Source organism: Humulus lupulus, chromosome 7 (assembly GCF_963169125.1).
Source record: "Humulus lupulus chromosome 7, drHumLupu1.1, whole genome shotgun sequence".
Classification (NCBI taxonomy): domain Eukaryota; kingdom Viridiplantae; phylum Streptophyta; class Magnoliopsida; order Rosales; family Cannabaceae; genus Humulus; species Humulus lupulus.
The window spans coordinates 90,752,679-90,772,394 of record NC_084799.1 but is presented as its reverse complement, the minus strand read 5'-3'; the positions used below and the strand labels follow the sequence as shown (position 1 = coordinate 90,772,394).

Below are 19,716 nucleotides of genomic sequence, written 5' to 3'. Positions count from 1 at the left end.
GTTTCAAGCGACAAAGATCTCCACCCTTGCAGCCCGGACCTGTGGACTTTACCTTAGACACTATATGTGGAGGTCCACACTTGGCTGAGGAAAGCAACGAAGCAAAGGAGAAGTATGCTGAGCGGGAGTGCTAGGATCAGAGACCACTGGAGTGGCGAGCACCGAAGAATATATTATTTTTAAATACCGCTTTCAGAGTGGTAGCTTGATTTCGAGTTGTTAGACTTGTTATTTAAGTTTGGTTTATGAGCTGGTTATTTGTTAACCAGTCATTTTATTTTTGAACAATTTTGGTTGTTTAAGACTCGTTGTTAGACATGTTTTGTCCTTTTTAATTTACGAGTAATAAAAGAGACTACGCGCAGCGTGGTCGATTCTTGCTACAAATATGCATGTGTGTTAGTTATCCGAGCAGTGTTCAACTGGTCGGTAAAATCGGACAGTGTTCAACTGGTCGATACGTTCAAGCAGTGTTCAACTGCTCGAATATTTTCCATATATTCTATGTGTTTCACGAGTAATTAACTGCTCAAACAGATTTTGTCAAGTAGCAAGTGACTAAGGATCTTTCAACCCTCAATCACCTGGGGGGCACATGGGGTATACTGGTATATAATTTAACACAGGCAATAAGAGCACGAGTTAATATATCTGTTTTTAGGCTGACTTGTAAATTTTCGAAGTCCAAAAAGGCCATTAAGCTAACTTGTTTGACAAAGCTTAAGTAACTTGGAATTTTTAAAATTTCAAGTTAGGAGCAGATATTCGTGTGACAATAAACATTATGCTCATAAAATGTTAGAGCAATAAGAGTGTGAGAAAGTATACTTAGTATGGACTTATGAAATGTCTAGAATTTCTAAGTTAGAAAACTAAGTACTCATGCGAAAATATAAGGCATACACCAGAGTGACTTTACTATTCGCAAAAAACTTATAACTTTTTAAGTCTAGAAGAGACTTAGAATGTTTTAAGTTAACAAAGAAAAGTAAAGTATAAATACCAACAGCTCAGCTATACAAAAATAAAGAGTAAACTACTAGCCAGGTACAAGTTTAGCTGATCAGGTGCAAAGTTTTCCTTCTCGGGAGAGCAGATACAACTTCCCTGGTCGGCTAAGCATGTATCACCGATCAACTTCCCTAGAGTGGATCAAACAAATGCATGCAAAGTAAATACTACATGGTGAAAAAATGTCTGGGAAGAGAAGTCAATTTTCCCCAAGTTTGATTGAGAGAAATCAATCTTTCAACATACTTTTGAGAGATTCGAACAAGGTATTTTGATGGTGTTTGGAGGGTGATGGCCGAGCAGATTGGGCATGTTCCATCGGCTGGCTACAGAAGTGCATCCGAGCGGTGTGTGCGCGCGTCCAAGCAGGTTGGTGGTGAGTGTCCGAGCGGATGGAGGGCATTCGTCCGAGCAGGAGGAGCTGCATCCGAGCAGCTGCCCTTGGTGTCCGAGCGGACCATGGCATTCATCCGTGCAGCTGGGGTGCTAAGCCTTGGGCTGTGTCGAAGCATCTAAGGAGCCAAGACATGAACGTCCGAGCGGATGGCCCAGCGTGTCCGAGGAGGAGCGTGTGTCCGAGGGGCTACACCCGTGTCCGAGAAGCCAACCTCGATCACCGAGATTGTAATCCTAGCGCAACCAAATCAAGGATACTCAACAACCTGTCTCTGATACCATGATAATTTTGCAAAATAGACAAAAGGAGAATTGTGAGAGAATTAAAAGGGAGGCTAGGTTTTCATTATATCAAGAAATAGAATTTGAAGAAATCAAAAGACAAGTTCAGTCGTGGGTTTGTGAGAAATTTATCGACCGGATAGGAGCTTTTGAATGATCTCAAGAACATTTTGCTAGAATAAAAGTTTATCATACGAGAAAAATCATATAATAAACTTGGGGGGCAAATGTTATCCCCAAAAGTTGGAGATCGATGACGTGGCGATAGAGGTGACAAGTGGCAGTACATGGTCCGTAAATGACACGTTAATAATCAATAAATATATTGGCTCCTCAGAGTTGTGATAATTTTTTACTGGCTTAAGAACTGTCATGACCGACCAGGCATGACCTTGTCCGACCAGTCACGTGTTTGTCTGCCCAGGCATGACCTTGTCTGCCCAGGAATGACCTTGTCTACCCAGGAGTGACCCTGTCTGCCCAGGAGTGAACTTGTCTGCCCAGGAATGACCTTGTCTGCCCAGGAGTGACAGGAGTGACCTTGCCTGCCCAGACATGGCTTTGTCCGACCAGTCAAGTGCATGTCTGCCCAGCCAAGTGCATGTCTGCCCAGTCAAGTGCATGACTGCCCAGTAAAGGTGTGGTCGACCAGACTGAAGGTGATATGTACCCCTAAATGACTATAATCCAAGCAATTTGTAAGCCTAGTTTCAGATATTCTCCTCAGTGATTTTAGGAAGTTACACATGTATCTTATTTGAATTTGAATTACAGAAAACTCAGTCAATAATACAATATCAAACTAATTTCCCAAAAAATAAAAATAATTTACTTGAATACTATTTTCTGACTCTTTTCAACATAATATCAATCTCATATTGATATTCTTTGAGCTGACATACTTTAGTGATTATTTCGAGTTGATTTCCTTCCATTTGAGTTGAAATAATCCTCATGTGCCTAATTACAGAAATATTATTAATGAATAATATTTAATTCCGAGCTCAATTTTGATATCTCCGAACTTGCTTTCTGAGTACATATATTCTGTCCTAAAAACAGGATATAACAATATATATATTTCTATATATTATAATATTAATTTGTAAATGGGGAAGAAGCTAGCTAAATCTTTCTATATATTTTGTTTTTATCTTTATTCTTTTATATACTTAATTTGTATTGTTTTGCTTCTTGCGCTGAATCAAAATTCTTGAAGGAATTGAAATAAAGTTGTCACTAAGTATTGATATCACATGCATCATCATTAAACACATGTCATAACCAAAGAAATTTCTTAAAAGAAATTACCGCTTAAAGACAAAGGTAAAGTGTTTTACAAGTAAATTAATAAAAGATTCTCTTTAATCATTCAATTAACAGATTATAAATACTTTATTATCATATTACTTGTAGTTTTATTAGAGCATTTACAGTGGAGTGATAAATTGATGATGTATTGCTAAAATATAATTTATTTTACAAAAAAATTACTCTAATAGTATGCTAAAAATTGTATCAAATTTGGAACATGTTAAAAGCTGTACCGCAAATTTTACACATACTAAAAATTTGGCTAAATTTTGTATACAATATTGCATGGTAGATATTTTGCATAACTTTTTTTTTATATATTTGCATTAAATGTTATACATTTTATCTTATTATTTTATTATTATTATATACTATAATAATAGAATATAATATATTTTCAATAAATATTAAATTAGTATTAATAAAATATTAAATTTTACAAATTTTTTTACAGTATTAGAATATAATACTAAAAATTGTAGTAAATATATAATATATTGACTTTTTCAATAAAAATATTACACTATTTACTTATCTTATTCGAGATGTTTTACACGCTTACATCTTTTTTTTTGTTTAATCAATTATTGACGGAGAATACTGCTTATTGACAAATTACAAATAAAATATTATTTTTTTAAGTTCGGTTTGGTCGAACCAAACCTTAATTAATACACTTCATTTAATTTTCGGAAATTGTGATCATAAATTGACCAGAAATATTATTAGTTTAATAAAATTTCAATTTGACCAAAATGGAACTTACTTTAAAGTATAATTAAATATTTATTTATAAAAAAGTAATGTATTTCGATTATATTAACTAAAGTATAATAGAAAGAAATAATATATGTACATTTTTAGACTGCATTTCTAACTTATATATTTTCACTTGTTTAATTTCGCCTGTAATAACTCTAATTACTCCTACCGTTTGTTGATTGAATCTTATCTTCAAAGTACTAACTTTAACTACATCATCCTTCTAATGAATTCTCTTTTATTTATTATTATTATTTTATCTATTTTTTCACTTCAGTCAAACCTTAATTAAACACGTATGTTATTTTTCTTCCTTTATGCAAACATCATTAATAAGATGTAGATTTCTTATAACGAATATATATGGAGACTATTTTTAATATATGATCAATTCGGCCTCAATAATGTATAAATCCATCTTAGTATTATCTGATATTAAAATGTTTATTTATTCTTATACCTCATTTTCGTATGTAATATTATAACATAACAATGATTGAGCTGATTTGGTCAAAGATATATATATATATATTTCTATATATGGACAATATATATATGTACGAGAATTGCCATATGTATATATATGTATATAAATAAATAAATAAAAGCATGTATAAAAACATCTGATCTATTATTATTTTCTAGTACTTTTTAATCGATTCTTCATATATATTACTAATAAATTAATGTGTTTTCTGACCTGGTATAGTACTCTGAAGCCATCTAATAATTTATTTTATCTTTGAAGGAAAGTAATATTATTTTCTTTCAAGTGTCTCATACACGTGTACCATACACATTACCTATAATTTTATACAGTATATATGGAATTTTTCGCGGTATTAGGTTAACATTTTTTAATAGATAATATATATATATATATATATATATATGACGAATTCTTTAGTTCCTCACAGGATTTAGTAGTTCCTCACAGGATTTAGTCCTTCAGTTTATGACTCATTTTTTTTGCAGAGTGTCAAATTTTTATAGGAGTTTGTCCCTTTTTCACATTTGCTTTTGATTTACAATGACCGGTTATGTGAACCGGTTATAAAGTTGCTGGTGATGTGGGTATAAAAAGTAGGGGCAAAAAAGTAATTCCCTGTCCAAAAATATGTACAGTTGAGGACTTGATCGTAAACTTAATATGAATTTGAGAGATATTTACGATTTTGGTAACGTAAGCATTGTGCTTTCGCCAAGTGATTTATATGTTATGTTCAGTGAGACGCAACAATAACCACGTAAGTAAAACTGATATATATTTTGTAGTTGTTTCATAAGATTTTTTAAAGTTTTTTCCTGGAGATGTTTAATTTATTCCCCAACAATCCTAACTCTCCCCCCATCAATCATAAATACATATGCATATATATATATATATCATTTTCAACAACATATCGAAAAATTTAAACATCATTCATAAAAACAAATTATAAAAATGCACACAAAACCTTATTTGAACTAACTCAAGGCCACCATCACGTGCGAAGAGCTCTGTTAGCCACCGTTAGCGAAGAACTCGACCCACTGTAATGGAGAAGTTGAGCCACCGTTTATAGCCTCGTGCTTGTGCTCTACGCCTTGTCGCCGCCAACCCAGGAGAATGAAAGAGATGGAGATATTTTACAACCAGTAGAAATGACTGATTCATGGAGTATATCCAAAAAAATATGTACAATTGATGACTTGATCGTAAACTTAATATGAATTTGAGAGATATTTACGATTTTGGTAACGTAAGCATTATGTTTTCGCCAAGTGATTTATATGTTATGTTGAGTGAGATGCAACAATAACCATGTAAGTAAAAATGATATATATTTTGTAGTTGTTTTATAAGATTTTTTAAAGTTTTTTCCTGGAGATGTTTCATTTATTCCCCAACAATCCTAACTGTTGACCCAAACTCTTAAGTCTCCTTGTTTTGATGATTAACAAATATTTGATTATTATTTGTTACTAATGATTTGTTGATTTTGTAGCAAAAACCAAAGTGAATTAGCATTTCAAAGTAAAACTTATGACCAAGGGCAAAATGATCATTTTACCAAATTTTTCGGAAATGACCCGAAATGGATTTCAAGACTCAAGAAACTCAAGATAAAGGTTTAATTTCATTTTTTAGTCTTGTAAAGTGATTGCAAGTATACTTTAAGTCATAAGTATAAAATTTGGCTCACTCACGTACTAAAAAATTGTGATTTTTTAAAATGAGAAATAAATATCCTAAATTCACTTTTAAGAAAATACATCCCGATACGGTCATAACGCAATTAGAATTTTTGAAATCGGATAAACGAGCTAAAAGTTATAAAGAATTGAAAAACGGGAAAATAGGCATAATTCAGATTTTGCTCTCTGTTTGCCATCCGGAATTCCGGATTGGCAACCGGAATTCCGGTTGCTTCCAGACCGGAATTCTGGTTCCCCATCCGGACTTCCGGTTCGCGGCAGACAGCTTCGAAATTTAATCCCTAACGGCTATAAACGGCTAGTTTTTTTCCCAAACTCTATATAAACTCGTTTTTCACTCAAAGTTGGAGGTTGGCTGAGCATTTATTACATATACCAAACCTAATTCATTGATTTCAAAGAGCTCTCAAAGTTTAACTCATCCAAACACATTTTCACACACTTGAGCCAAAATTTGTATTTATTTCTTCTAAGTGTGCTTGCTAATCACTCTAGGTTTCTCATTGTATTATCATACTTCTAGAGTGATTTTTGCTTGTAATATCAAACACATTCCCATATTGAAGATTGAGGTGAGGTTGGCACCGATTTTGTAAACAACCCGGTTAGAGTGAGATTGACACTTCAACAATCCGAAAAAGAGGTTGATAGTCCTTGGTGGTGGAAAACTATTGTAAGAGGTTTGGAAATACCTTGGTGAAAAATTCCCAGCTGTAAGGGTTAGTCAAGCCCGCTAACTTGGCTCGATAGTTGAACTCAAAGCTAGGTCCATAGCTTTGAAGACCAAGGATGTAGGTGGCTTAGTTCTACCGAACCTTATAAAATTCGAGAGTTTGCAATTTCTTAACATTCAACTCTTTACATTACAAGTTTGATTATTTGCTATATCTATTTGATTGCCATATTATTTGCTTTTACTTGATAAATTTGATTTATTGCATAATTTGGCATATTAAGTTTTAAATTTCCAAAATTAGTTTAAATTTCCAATTTACCCCCCCTCTTGGAAACATATCTTGGGTTAACACTAACTCTCCCCATATCAATCATAAATATATATATGCATATATATATATATATACATATACATATATCATTTTCAACAACATATCGAAAAATTTAAACATCATTCATAAAAACAAATTATAAAAATGCATACAAAACCTTATTTTGAACTAACCCAAGGCCACCATCACGTGCGAAGAGCTCTGTTAGCCACCGTTAGCGAAGAACTCGACCAACCGTAATGGAGAAGTTGAGCCACCATTTCTAGCCTCGTGCCTGTGCTCTACGCCTTGTCGCCGCCAACTCAGGAGAATGAAAGAGATGGAGATATTTTACAAACCTGGTTGATTGATTGATAAAGAGTAATAGACCCCACCGAAAAAAAAATTCTAACCAGTTACAGGTTAAGGATAGTGTGGTATTTTAACAAATTTTTATAAAATAAATTGATCTGATGGTTGACCATCTTTATAATTAAATCTAATGGTTAAAAATTTACGATGGATTTAGTACCTCCAAAACAAGTGAGGAATAAAGAATTGCCATATATATATATATATATATATATAAACAAGATCTACGATTATAATTTGTGATTTTTTTCTTTTAAGAACGAGTAGGAATGTAAATGGGGGCAGTATGCTCTGTGAGGGTTTGCCTTGTCCCCTCACATAATTTTGCCATTCCTAAGAGAGAACTCCAAACTTTTGTAAATTTATTATCATTTCCAATTTCTTTAAACTAAAAATTGTAGCTAGCTAGTCCCTTGTTTCCTTCTTTAAAGACTTTCATTTCTTCTTCTTCTTGACGTTAGGAGAGGATGATCTATTTGATGTCTGATCCAATTTTTATTTGGTTAAATCAATAATATTTTCATGTATGCGAAGAAAGATATTTAATCTCTATATATTATACGGAAATAACTTTTTTAATTTTTATTTTTGTTTTATTTTTTTAAAAAAAAAATCCATCCAATCTATATTATTATAGGGTTTTGTTTATTCTTATTAATTAAATTTGGAAGAACTTATTCCTTCAAATATATATATATATATATATATATCTTTTACAAAAAATTGTTTAGATAACCGAAAATTTTAATTTTAACGGTATTTTATTTATTTTTCGTTATCTTTAATAAAATATTCTCATATTTAACATAATATTTTTATATTTTATAAAATATTCATATATTTAACGGTAAATTGTAAACATGAATTAAACTTAAATAAAAATAAATAAATAAATAATTAAAATATTATATTTTTAAGATATTTTACAATTATAATTATTTAAAAATAATAAAATCATAATTTTTATAACTTAAATAAAATTTAATTAAACTTAGAGAAAATCATAATTAAACACACATACCTTTAGTAGTGTGTTTTTAATTATTTATTAAAATTTAATTAAACATAATTATATAAAACTATACGTTTTATAACAAATTTAATTAAACCATATGCTTTAATAAATTTAAAATTCATGTATAATATTAATATCATATTAAATCTCTTGTTGTTTTTGCGAAATTCAATAACTAGAACAAATATAAAGTTAGTGAAAAATTAATTAAAATATGATATTTTTAAGATATTTTTATGATAATTTAAATAATTGAATCATATTTATTTAAAAATAATAAAATCATACGTATCATTTTTTTAATTTTATAAATTTGTGTGATAGTTTTTTTATCAAGTGATTGTAGCTCTTTTTCTTTATCAAATTCACCAAAGGACATTATGAGATTCATTAGAAACTAAAAATAATTGATGCATGTATATTATTCTACACTGTGACTTTTTTCTATTTTTTATGTTATTTCTATTATTAATTTCTTTTTAAATATTATTGTAATTTATTATATATGTGTCATGTAGCCATGTATATATATATCTATGTATATATGTATATATATGTATTTAGATATCATATATATGTAGAGATTATTGGTATAAATATTTATATATACTATAGAACTATAATTCATTTTATTATATATATTTTAAAAAAAAAGTAAACTAATTTTTATTAAAATTATAGACAATGTTTTAACCTAATTTTTTTTATACATTTATGTCATATATTATATCAAACATCTTTTATTTATTTTTATGATATTGTTTATTTATTTAAAATTTATATAATAATTTTAAAAAATATAATAAAAATAAATATATATTTGAATAAGTATGTTTACAACTTTAAAACAAACAAACGTGGATTAACCTGGTATATATATATATTGGAAGAACTTATATATTGTTATAAAAAAATCGTTATTAATTACCAAGGATATATCAACATATTATTATATAGTATCCATTGAAAGAAAAAAACACACAAATAACTGTGCATCACATCTATTTGTGTCTCGATCAATAATTGATTAATGTTTTACTGCGATTGATTGTTTTTAATTTGTACTTTGTATTAGCCTTGAGATTATATAATAAAATGCAGTTACCACCAAGTTCAAAGTCCTTTTATTTTATTTATTTTTGTTTTGAAGAAGAAAGCCCTTTTATTTTGGACTAGTTGTAATCATATAAAATCAAATGGCTCCACAACGATTCTATGAGAATTAAAGTCTACAATGTAGGAATGTAGAAACAATTAAAATAAATAATCTATAATAAATATATGTTTTCTGACTAGTGAACAAATTTTGGCGCGATTTTTTTTATGACCGTATATATTGTAGTTATTTAGATTATCCTCCAAATTTTTAAAAAATTATGAATAATTTTCCATGTCGAAAACAAGGTTCAAACATGTTTTCCACGCGCATAAAATAAAATTAGCCATGCGTGCAATGTGTTTGAATATAGTTTTTGGTATTATAAATTATTCGGAATTTTTTGAAAATTTGTAGGATACTCTAAATAACTACAATATACACAGTCTTAAAAAAAATCATGCTAAAAATTGTTCACGGGCTGGGAACACAAAAGAGCCCCACCAGTAAGGCTTTTTTTTAAGCCCCTACTATAGAAATTCCCTATAATTATATCTGATGCACTTAATAGGTAAGAAAGAGCATAATTGAAACAAAATTTATGGTAAACTAGGGAGAAAACTAACCCTTTGCTTGGTATGAGGGGTTAGAGGAAGTATAGATTCAAGGTAATAGAGGAAAGGGGAAGCGTGTGGATTGTCAATCCACTTGGGCCTACCAAAAACCATCATTCCTTATTAGGAGGAATTGAGAAAGGGAAGCATAACTTTGGTGTCTATTTCTCTTTTCGCCCTAGAAAGTAAACAATAAAAATAAAAGTAATATAGATAATATGGTAAATATGTTAATAATTATTTATTATTTTTTTAATACCCTTTTCCTTCCTTCCAATTTACCAAACAAGTTTTAAATAGACACTCAATCCATCATCTCATTTTATCTTTCCACACATATACAATCCATCATTAATATTTCCATCATTCTTACCAAACAAAGTGTAAAACTCTTTCCCATACCCACATTTCACTTTTCAGACTTTTATATAACCATAATAAAACAAAATATGTATAGGTCCGTTTGGTTTAACTTATTTTAAATTGATTTTAGCTTTTAGGATTAACAAAATACTTTTGAGATGTTATACCCTATTTATGAGGAAAGGATATTCTTGCTCGGAGAGTGAGTTCGAAGATATCATAATTAAGCTTGAATTTAAATATTATTACCATTAATAATATTTTTGTAGTTACAATCTATTGATTATATATGTCAGCTCGATATTGCGTTTAAAAGAGTTAGAAAGTAATATTCAAATAAACGATCCTTATTTTTAGGGATTAGTTTAGATATTGTATTATTGGCTGAGTAATTTGTAATTCAAATTCAAATAAGATATTTTAAAAACTCACCCCTAAAATTGTGGAGGAGAGTATTTGTAACAGGGTCTATAAATACCAAAACCTTAGTAATTTATTGTTCACACACAAATTTTGTACCCAAGTTCTGCGAAATTGCTTTAAAGATTTAACGCAGATATATTAATAAAAATGACTCATGGGATTTAAATACTCATAAAAAAAATCATTGTCTTTATTTTTATTCATTCGACTTATTTATTTTTCTTAATTGATCCTGTTTTAGTTGACGAAAAAATTGCGTCAATAGTTTGGTGGTTTTATTGAGAGCATTAAGCTATTCATTTAAACCTCCCACACAAACTTTAATTCACCGTAACAATGGCTACACCCACTGGAAATATCCCTGGTTCTGGAAGGGGACGACCACATACCCATAATCTCTTAAGAGACTACACCATGGGCTAAGGAGCACCCTCAAAGAGCAGACAAACGACCCGTATATGATGATCACACTCCAGATGAAGGGAGTGCTTCCACAACACCACGTGATTCTGGACAAAGTTCAAGACCAACTCGTCATGATTATTATAATCCTGAAAGGTACATCCCAATGGTAGAACTCGAGAATCAACGATTGCGAGAGAGGCTGGTTGAGGCCACTCGACTGAATGAGGAAATGGAAAGAATAACTGTTGAAGCCCAAGCGCCCCCCAAGAGGACCAGAGAGCGACCTCGAGGAAGTAGTATTATATTATTTTATAATATAATGTACTATTATATTATATTATAATATAATGTTTTAGATTAAATAAATGTGACAAAGAGTGTCACATATTGTAACATATAATAGAGAGTTACAATATTTAGATACATGAGATATATCCAAATAATATAACATATTTGGTGTTACAAATTTGTAACTTCCAAATATTACCCTTTATTGTGTAAATTTGTTGTTACACAATATTGAGATGAATTTCCTAAAGCCATATGTGATATGGCTGTTAGAGATATGATTTTAACCCCAATAATGTGTTTTGAGAGTTACAAAATCATTTGGGAGGGTTTGGAACCGTTTGGAAAAACATCACATTTTTTTTTGCTGAAATTGGTCGGTGGCCGCGGCCTGTGGGAAAGAGACTAGTGGTCGCGGCCACTAATGTCTCTGGCTGCGGCCACAGGCCAAAAACTGACCAATTTTTCAGTTTTTTCAATCTTTGTTGAACGGCTCAAAAAACCCAAATAACTCCCAAATCTCATTCTTAATTTCATATTAATCCAATTAAACATTGGTAATAGCCATGGGAGTTGATGGAATTTGAAATTCAAAGGGTGTTTCTAAACTCTATAAATAGGAGCCTATAGCTCACTTGTAAGACACAACATTTCTATCCATTAGAGCACTTGGCTAGAAACACCTTGAGGCTTGATAATTCCAGAAAGCTTTTCCAATATCTGTGAGAGATCCCTTAGTGCTTGAGTTAGGGGGAAATAAGCTTTTGGACAAATGTTTCAAACCTTGTTCAAGTTGGTGATCCCCAACACTCTTCACTCACTACAAGAAATCTGATCTTTACCTACCAATATTTTACCTACCAATATATATTAGTAGGGAAAGTAATGTTTTGCCTATCAATATTTATTGGTAGATAATATTAGTAGGTAAATGCTAGTCCATTATATTATATTTCGGAACATAGCTTTACCTACCAATAATATCAGTAGGTAATGATCTTTACCTACGTATATTATGGAGAGAAATTTTTTAACCATTTCCGCTCAATTTTCCCCTCGTTTTTTATTTTCATTATATTATTTTATTATTATAAATGCTTATTTGGAAGCTTATGTGGAATAAATAATATGATTTTTCCTACATATTTTGTACCTACCAATATTTATTGGTATGTAAATGAATGCTTTACCTACCAATATTTTGGGATTAGTAATATTTATAGGTGATGGTGTTGACAATTATTATTGAATTATTTATGCTAGCTACCAATAAATTTGTAGGTAAATAGTTTTGTCTACAGAAAAAATTGGAGGGAACACAATTAAAATTTGGAGCCAAATTTTCCCACGCAATTGTATATTCTTTACATTAATTTTTAAAAATTTTCAATTAAATAATAGTGATATGTCTGTCTACATGATCAAAATATATCATATGTGGACTATATATGTCATATTATTATAATTTTCTATTGACATTTTTACAATTTATATGATGATGTGTTATTATCATATCAAACAAAAATTAATTTTTTTTAAAACAAAAACTTAATACTGAAAACCTAAATCTATTACTTAAAAATTAAAATTAAAGACAATTTCTACCCTAACAATTAACCTAATATTTTATTCACACCATTATTCGCCTCCACTCTCACCTTCTCTGCATCAATACTTTCCTCATCTTCATCAACACGTTAATCTCAGCCGGGTTCTGAAACTTAAGATCAATATCCTGTTTGGCTTCATCATTTAAGGTGCTTCTGCCCTGATAGGCCTCACGCCTTGAATTTTCCGTCAGATTAGTTTTCAATCATTATTGTGCAGAGGTTTCCCAGTATGGCTGCGTGACATCCCCGGCATAGAATTTAGAACAGACAATGCTCCATTCAAGGTATAACGCTTGTATGGTTCCCATGCTTGCAAGGTTGTGTTATTTGTACATTACACTTTTTTTTTTGGTCATTCTTATATATTTTAATTGAAATGTTCATTAGAAGATTGAGAGTACCCATCATCCAACGCATAATGTCAATTTAGAATAATTAAAAGGAGAGAAATTCACAAATTTTATGGGGGTTATCATTTTTTGTGTTGGGTTAGGGCAGCTTGAAGTAAACCCCAAAGTTATTTGGTGAAAAGGAAATTAAATCTTGTTCCAATACATTGAAATAAGAAGGGGAGAAGTCAGACGAATCCTTTGTCTGTGGGTATTGAGTTTTACTCTTAATTTCTCTTTTCTCTTCTAAAACTTTATATGTTGTTAACTTTCTCGCTTAAACTAGTTATCTCTTAATTTCTCACTTGAACTAGTTCTTATTAATCAAGTTTTCCTCACAGTATTCTTTGCACCGGCCGAATATCTGAAGCCGAAATTTCACTTTCAGGGTATATTGGAGAATTTAAATAGTGATGTGGATATTTTTCACCTTAACATTTTTGTTCAAATTGGTTCTGTTCATTTGGTCTATCATATTTGAAACTTTCTTTGGGATAAAATAAAATTCTGGGTGGCAACCTGGGTATATAATATTAAAGGTTTTGAGGGAGTTTCTTTCTTAGATTTAGTGAGGGATTGGAAAGCTTATGCAAGCAAATTTTTATCTTGTTTTTCCATTTTTAATTGTACTTTGGCTACTTTTTTCAGGGTTTCATGATTCACTTTTATGATGCAAACATGAACCTGATACTTTGTAATTTATTCTAATGATTAATACAAAGTTTCATTTCTTTAAATAAAAAAGAATCATATTTTGTGTCATCAAGGTCAGATATATATATTTTCATTCTTAATTATATGTACATTCTGCTATTTGACTTGTCATCTACGTGGTTTCAGTACTTTGGTGGAACAAACTTTGGTCGGACTTCCGGCGGACCGTTCTATATTACTAGTTATGATTATGATGCTCCAATTGATGAATATGGTCAGTGACTTGTCATTATTTTTCTGAGTTTTATTTGTATTTTTTGTTTATCTATTTGAGGAAGGAGTGATTTCCATATAAATATTCTAAATTGGAAGGAATATAAGTGCAAAAATATTTAGATTATAAAGCATGTTTTGTCATTGTGTAGGCTTACTGAGTGAGCCTAAATGGGGACATCTAAAGGATTTGCATGCTGCTATAAAGCTTTGTGAACCTTCTTTGGTTGCTGCTGATTCACCCCAGTATATTAAATTAGGACCAAAGCAGGAGGTTTGTGTGACCCTTTTATTAATGTTTTTTATGCTTAACTTTTAATTATGTGAGCACATGATAACTTATAATGGAATAGAAAAGGAAACCAAATATAAAGAAACAAGAAAAAACACTGTCATGTATCCCTACTTCCTTACATGGAATTTAGCACTTACGTTTCCCGATCACTAAGATACAAGTTCCAAGCCAATGTTTTAATTTCTTTCTGAATCTTTCTCATAGTTTTCTTATCAGTGTTAATAATACATTATGTATAAGTTATTGTTATCATCATTATTATTATTATTAATTTTTATGTGAAACAAATTTGTATTAATAATGGATGATATGCTGTGTATTACTGTAGACAGCCTCTGAAAGACTGCTTCAATCTAAAACATCCAGTAAGACGTAAAACATAAAAACTATCACAAAAACTAACTCATTACAACCACAAATACCAATGACCGAGAAGCATTGAGAACGATTATGCCTTAAAATGCTTACAGTTGAAAATCCATACAGCCTTAACTTTTTCCCAGATAACTCCCGTGTCCTCTTCTCCTTCATTGAAAATTTTATTTCTTTCTAACCATATACTGCCTAATGGTACTCTTTATAGAAGTTCCAAGTACATATGACATTTTATTGTCACTTGTTATCTTATATTTATATGGTGCATCTAATCTATGATACAGAATTATGGTGCATTCTTGGAGAAAGACGCAGCAGGGTTTAGAGGGCAAGTTAAACTTACTGGATTTCAAAATGGGGATATAGACCTCTAAAAGTCTTTATGGACCTACCAGGTGTGTTCAATTTTAAGGTTTCATTTCCTTTGTGTTGGCTGTGAAAGTAAAAGTTGTTGGCTCCCTTTAATATATTTTTGTTTTCTCCCTTTTGCATGATTTGCTAGTCAGTTAAATGGTGTTGCACCTAAATTTACTTTTTATCCAGGTAGATGATGGTATCTAGTAGACATCTCTCAATAAAAGTCGATGTTTTGTTTCAAAAAAGACAAAAAAAAATTGTATTTGAATTTTTTAGGCAAAAATTCTAGACACCCTTTAATAAGTTATCATTATTTGATATATTTAAGGTTGTGATTTTAAGTGGATTTCGTATTGTTTAACATGGTTCTAGGTTGGGCTCAAGGGAGAATTCTTGAAGATATATGCTGCAAAAGAAAATGAAAAGGCAGGGTGGACTGATTTAACTTCAGATGCTGATCCATCGATATTAACTTGGTACAAGGTAAATTTATCTTCTTAAAGAGTAAGTTTTGAAAATAGCAGATGTATTCTTATTTTTATTTTGAGATTTTTTCTTACAAGATATAGATATGCTTGGCACTGTTCTCAATATGTAAATCAACTTTAGTCATTTTTAGTTGTTATTTAAATCAACTTAACATGCTTTGCTTATTAACAAGCTACACTTATATTTCAAAGAAATTGGAGGAGAAAATGATCTTGAGATGGCCAAGAGCAAACGTCATCCAGACTTAAAAGAAGAACATCAAGAAGATTGGATGATTTTGTGTGATCGTTGGTGTTCTCCTGAATTTAAGGCAACATTTTTTCATCATAATATTGCTATTATGATAGGAACAAGAGACCCGACATACTATTGTTCTTAACATCTAGCTTTTTGCTATTTTTTCTGTTTTATTGAATTTATATTGTTGTATGTTTCCATGATTGTCCACAAATGTCGAAATACTGCTTAATTTTGAAATATTGTATTGGCTATAGATGACCTCTTTGTTGAAATTTCTGTCTTTCTTTGACTATGATACCCAATCAGTTGTTGTGTTTATTTCATTTTGGTTGTGGGAATGAAGTTTTTTTTGACTATGTAGTTGATGTAGTTAAGGTGTTTGGTTAAATGTTTGAATGAAAAAATGAAAGCTAATGTTATTGTTTTGGCATCATCTACTCCTTCTAGTATTTGGCCCTACATAAACAACATCTACTCTTTCTAGTATTTTGTTTTGTATTTGATTTACAGATTTTAGTGTTAAACTGTTCAATAAAGTTTGTAATAAATAGACATCGTGTTGTTTAAAAGAAAAGGTTGTGTAAAATTTTTTCTAATAAATTTTATTTGGATTTATTTCTTCAGGAAAGAGCATTAAAGAATACTACCAATCAATCAAAGAGAAAATGGGAGTCGAAAAATGGTTCAGTCTCCACACCACGCATCACATTCGACGTGGAATGGTGTTAACTTCTCCTACCGGTCAAATTGAGACATGGCGTCTAAAGCATTATGATGGTGAGAAAGGATGGACTGGAATAGAGCTCGGGCCATTATATGTAAGTAATTTAAATTTTTATTTATTATATTTCTGACTAATAATTAATTAAATATATTATTAGGATAAAATGATGGAGTTAAGGGGTCAACATCCTCCAGAAGAACTGTCTGATAAAGAGATTATAGAGCGTGTACTTGGACGTGATTCAGTATACTTGCGAGGGCGGGGGCGGTCTCCTAGTGTCACAACTTCTACTTCACATCGTGAAAATATTGTGGGTAATCAACCAACTTATGAAGAGTTAGTTGAACGACTTAATGATACAACTTCCCGCCTTAATGCTACTAACGAACAACTTAGTGTGGTTGTGGATATACTTCGTCATAACAATTTGATGGCACCGCCTCCACCACCTCCAACAGACCAAGCGTCAGATGCAAATTTAAGAGAGTCGCCATCTTTTTCAGTTCGGGAGTCACAAGATGATTCTTAGTTTATTTACATTAATTTACTAAGGAATGAACTTTATGAAGTTTTTTTTTTTATTTTGGTAGGGGTAACCTTAAAGTGATAACTTTATGACTTATTTTAGTATTGAACATTATAAAGAATTTTAGCATTAAACATTTTATTATTGTATGGTTTTTTTCTAGTTTATTTCTAATATAGAATATTTATAAATAACTGTTATTATCTTTTACCTACACATAACCATTAAATTTGAACAAAATATAAATTGTGTAACAGACCAATAAAATAATGCTATGTGGGCTAATAAAATGACACCACGTAGGATGCCACATATGATGCCACGTCATCAGACACGTAAAACTACAAAAACCATGTCAGCATACACATAGGATGCCATGTCATCAAACACATCATCTGATGACTCATCAATTGATTTATAACTTAGTGGGGTCCACTGATTCTTTTACCTACCAGTGTTAATAAGTGTAGGTAAAGACTTTTTCCCCACTAACCTTTACCTACCAATCTCTACCAATTAAATATTGGTAGGTAAACCATATTACCCACCATTAGGCTAGTTTTACCTACACTTACAATTGGTAGGTAAAGACCCCATTTTCTTGTAGTGACTTTGGTAGTGTGAGTGAGAGTTGTTTCTATTTAGTTTGTTTGTTCTTTCTTTCTACTCTATTTCTCTTCATCTTCATATTCTTCTCTTTTGTTTATTTATATTTCTTGTTTTGAGTTGTAATCTTCTTTTCCTTATTTCAAACACTTTTACTTTACTTGTAATATTTTGCTTTGAGTTGTATTTTCACTATTCTATTCTTCTTCTCTTCTTCTTGTTCTTTAGTTTATTTGTATTTTCAGTTATAGAGTTGTAACTCTTTTTAATCAATCATTATTTATTTGTAATATATTGCATAAAGTTGTAATTTATTGTAATTTCCATTGAGGCAAATTTATATTTGCCTAACATTCAAAAGCTTAGCCCTTTTTGTTTCAATGGAAGGGGAGACCATCAAAATCATGAACCAAGACCTAGTGAGATTGGATAGGTTTGATGGATCCAATTTTACTAGGTGGAAAGACAAGGTGAGGTTTCTTTTAACCACTCTCAAAATCGCCTACATCCTTGAGTCTTCCTTGGCACCTCTAGCCGAGCCATCCGACAAAGACACTCCCGAGGAGGTGGAGAAGAGAAGGAAGAGGGAGGAGGACAATCTCCTTTGTAGGGGTCATATCCTCAATGCCCTATCCGATAGACTCTATGACCTCTACATCGAGACCAAATCGACCAAGGAGATATGGGATGCACTTGAGAAAAAGTTTAAGGCGAAAGAGGAAGGTACCAAAAAGTTTTTGATATCTCAACACTTCGATTTCAAATTTTTTGGTGATAAACCTATTCTTCCTCAAATTCATGAATTGCAAATAATTGTTAACAAATTGAAAGTGTTAAAGATTGATCTTCCCGAGGCCTTTCAAGTTGGTGCTATTGTGGCTAAATTACCACCAACTTGGAAGAGCTATAGGAAAAGAATCCTTCATAAAAATGAGGATTATTCTTTGGACGAGATCCAAAAACATATTCGAATCGAAGAGGAATCGATACGTAGAGATAAACTTGTGGAGGGGTCTAATGGAGAGACTTCCAAACCAAATGCGGTGTAACAACCAAAACATCCCAAAAACAAAGGGAAAAAGGGTAATGAGAAACCTTTGGGTCCAAAAACCAACCCAAACAAGTTTAAGGGCGAGAAAGGCCCTTGCTTTGTGTGTGGGAAAAAGGGTCACTATGCTAGAGAGTGTAGGCATAGAAAAGACCAACAAGGACCTAAGGTGAACGCAACTCAAGAGGAAAACATAGTTGCTACCCTTAGTGAGGTGAATGCGGTCCAAGGCAAGGTGAAAGGGTGTTGGTATGATACATGTGCCACCGTCCATGTCACCTATGACAAATCATTGTTCAAGACCTTTGAAGAGTCAAAGGGCAACCATGAGATACAAATGGGCAATGAGGGAAAATCCAAGGTACTTGGCAAAGATACTATTGAAGTCTACTTCACCTCCGGCAAGAAAGTTACATTAGTGAATGTACTTTATGTTCCCAAAATGAGTAGAAACTTGGTAAGTGGTGATTTGCTTGGCAAGCCCGACATTAAAGCCGTTTTTGAGTCCGGTAAACTTATACTTACCAAATCAAATGTATTCTTGGGAAAATGGTACTCTTGTGAGGGAATGGTTATATTGTGCACCAATGATGTAACTTTCAAT

The 19,716-nt window shown here is 31.4% G+C and overlaps 1 protein-coding gene across 1 annotated transcript; it reads left to right on the top strand.

Annotated features, from left to right (window-relative positions):
- Positions 1-16,876: 16,876 nt before the first annotated feature.
- On the top strand, positions 16,877-17,597 carry LOC133789776 (uncharacterized). The gene is made up of 2 exons (XM_062227519.1): positions 16,877-17,026; positions 17,090-17,597. The coding sequence occupies exons 1-2, from the start codon at positions 16,928-16,930 to the stop codon at positions 17,459-17,461; spliced, it is 471 nt and encodes a 156-aa protein (XP_062083503.1). The 5' UTR covers positions 16,877-16,927; the 3' UTR covers positions 17,462-17,597.
- Positions 17,598-19,716: the final 2,119 nt, after the last annotated feature.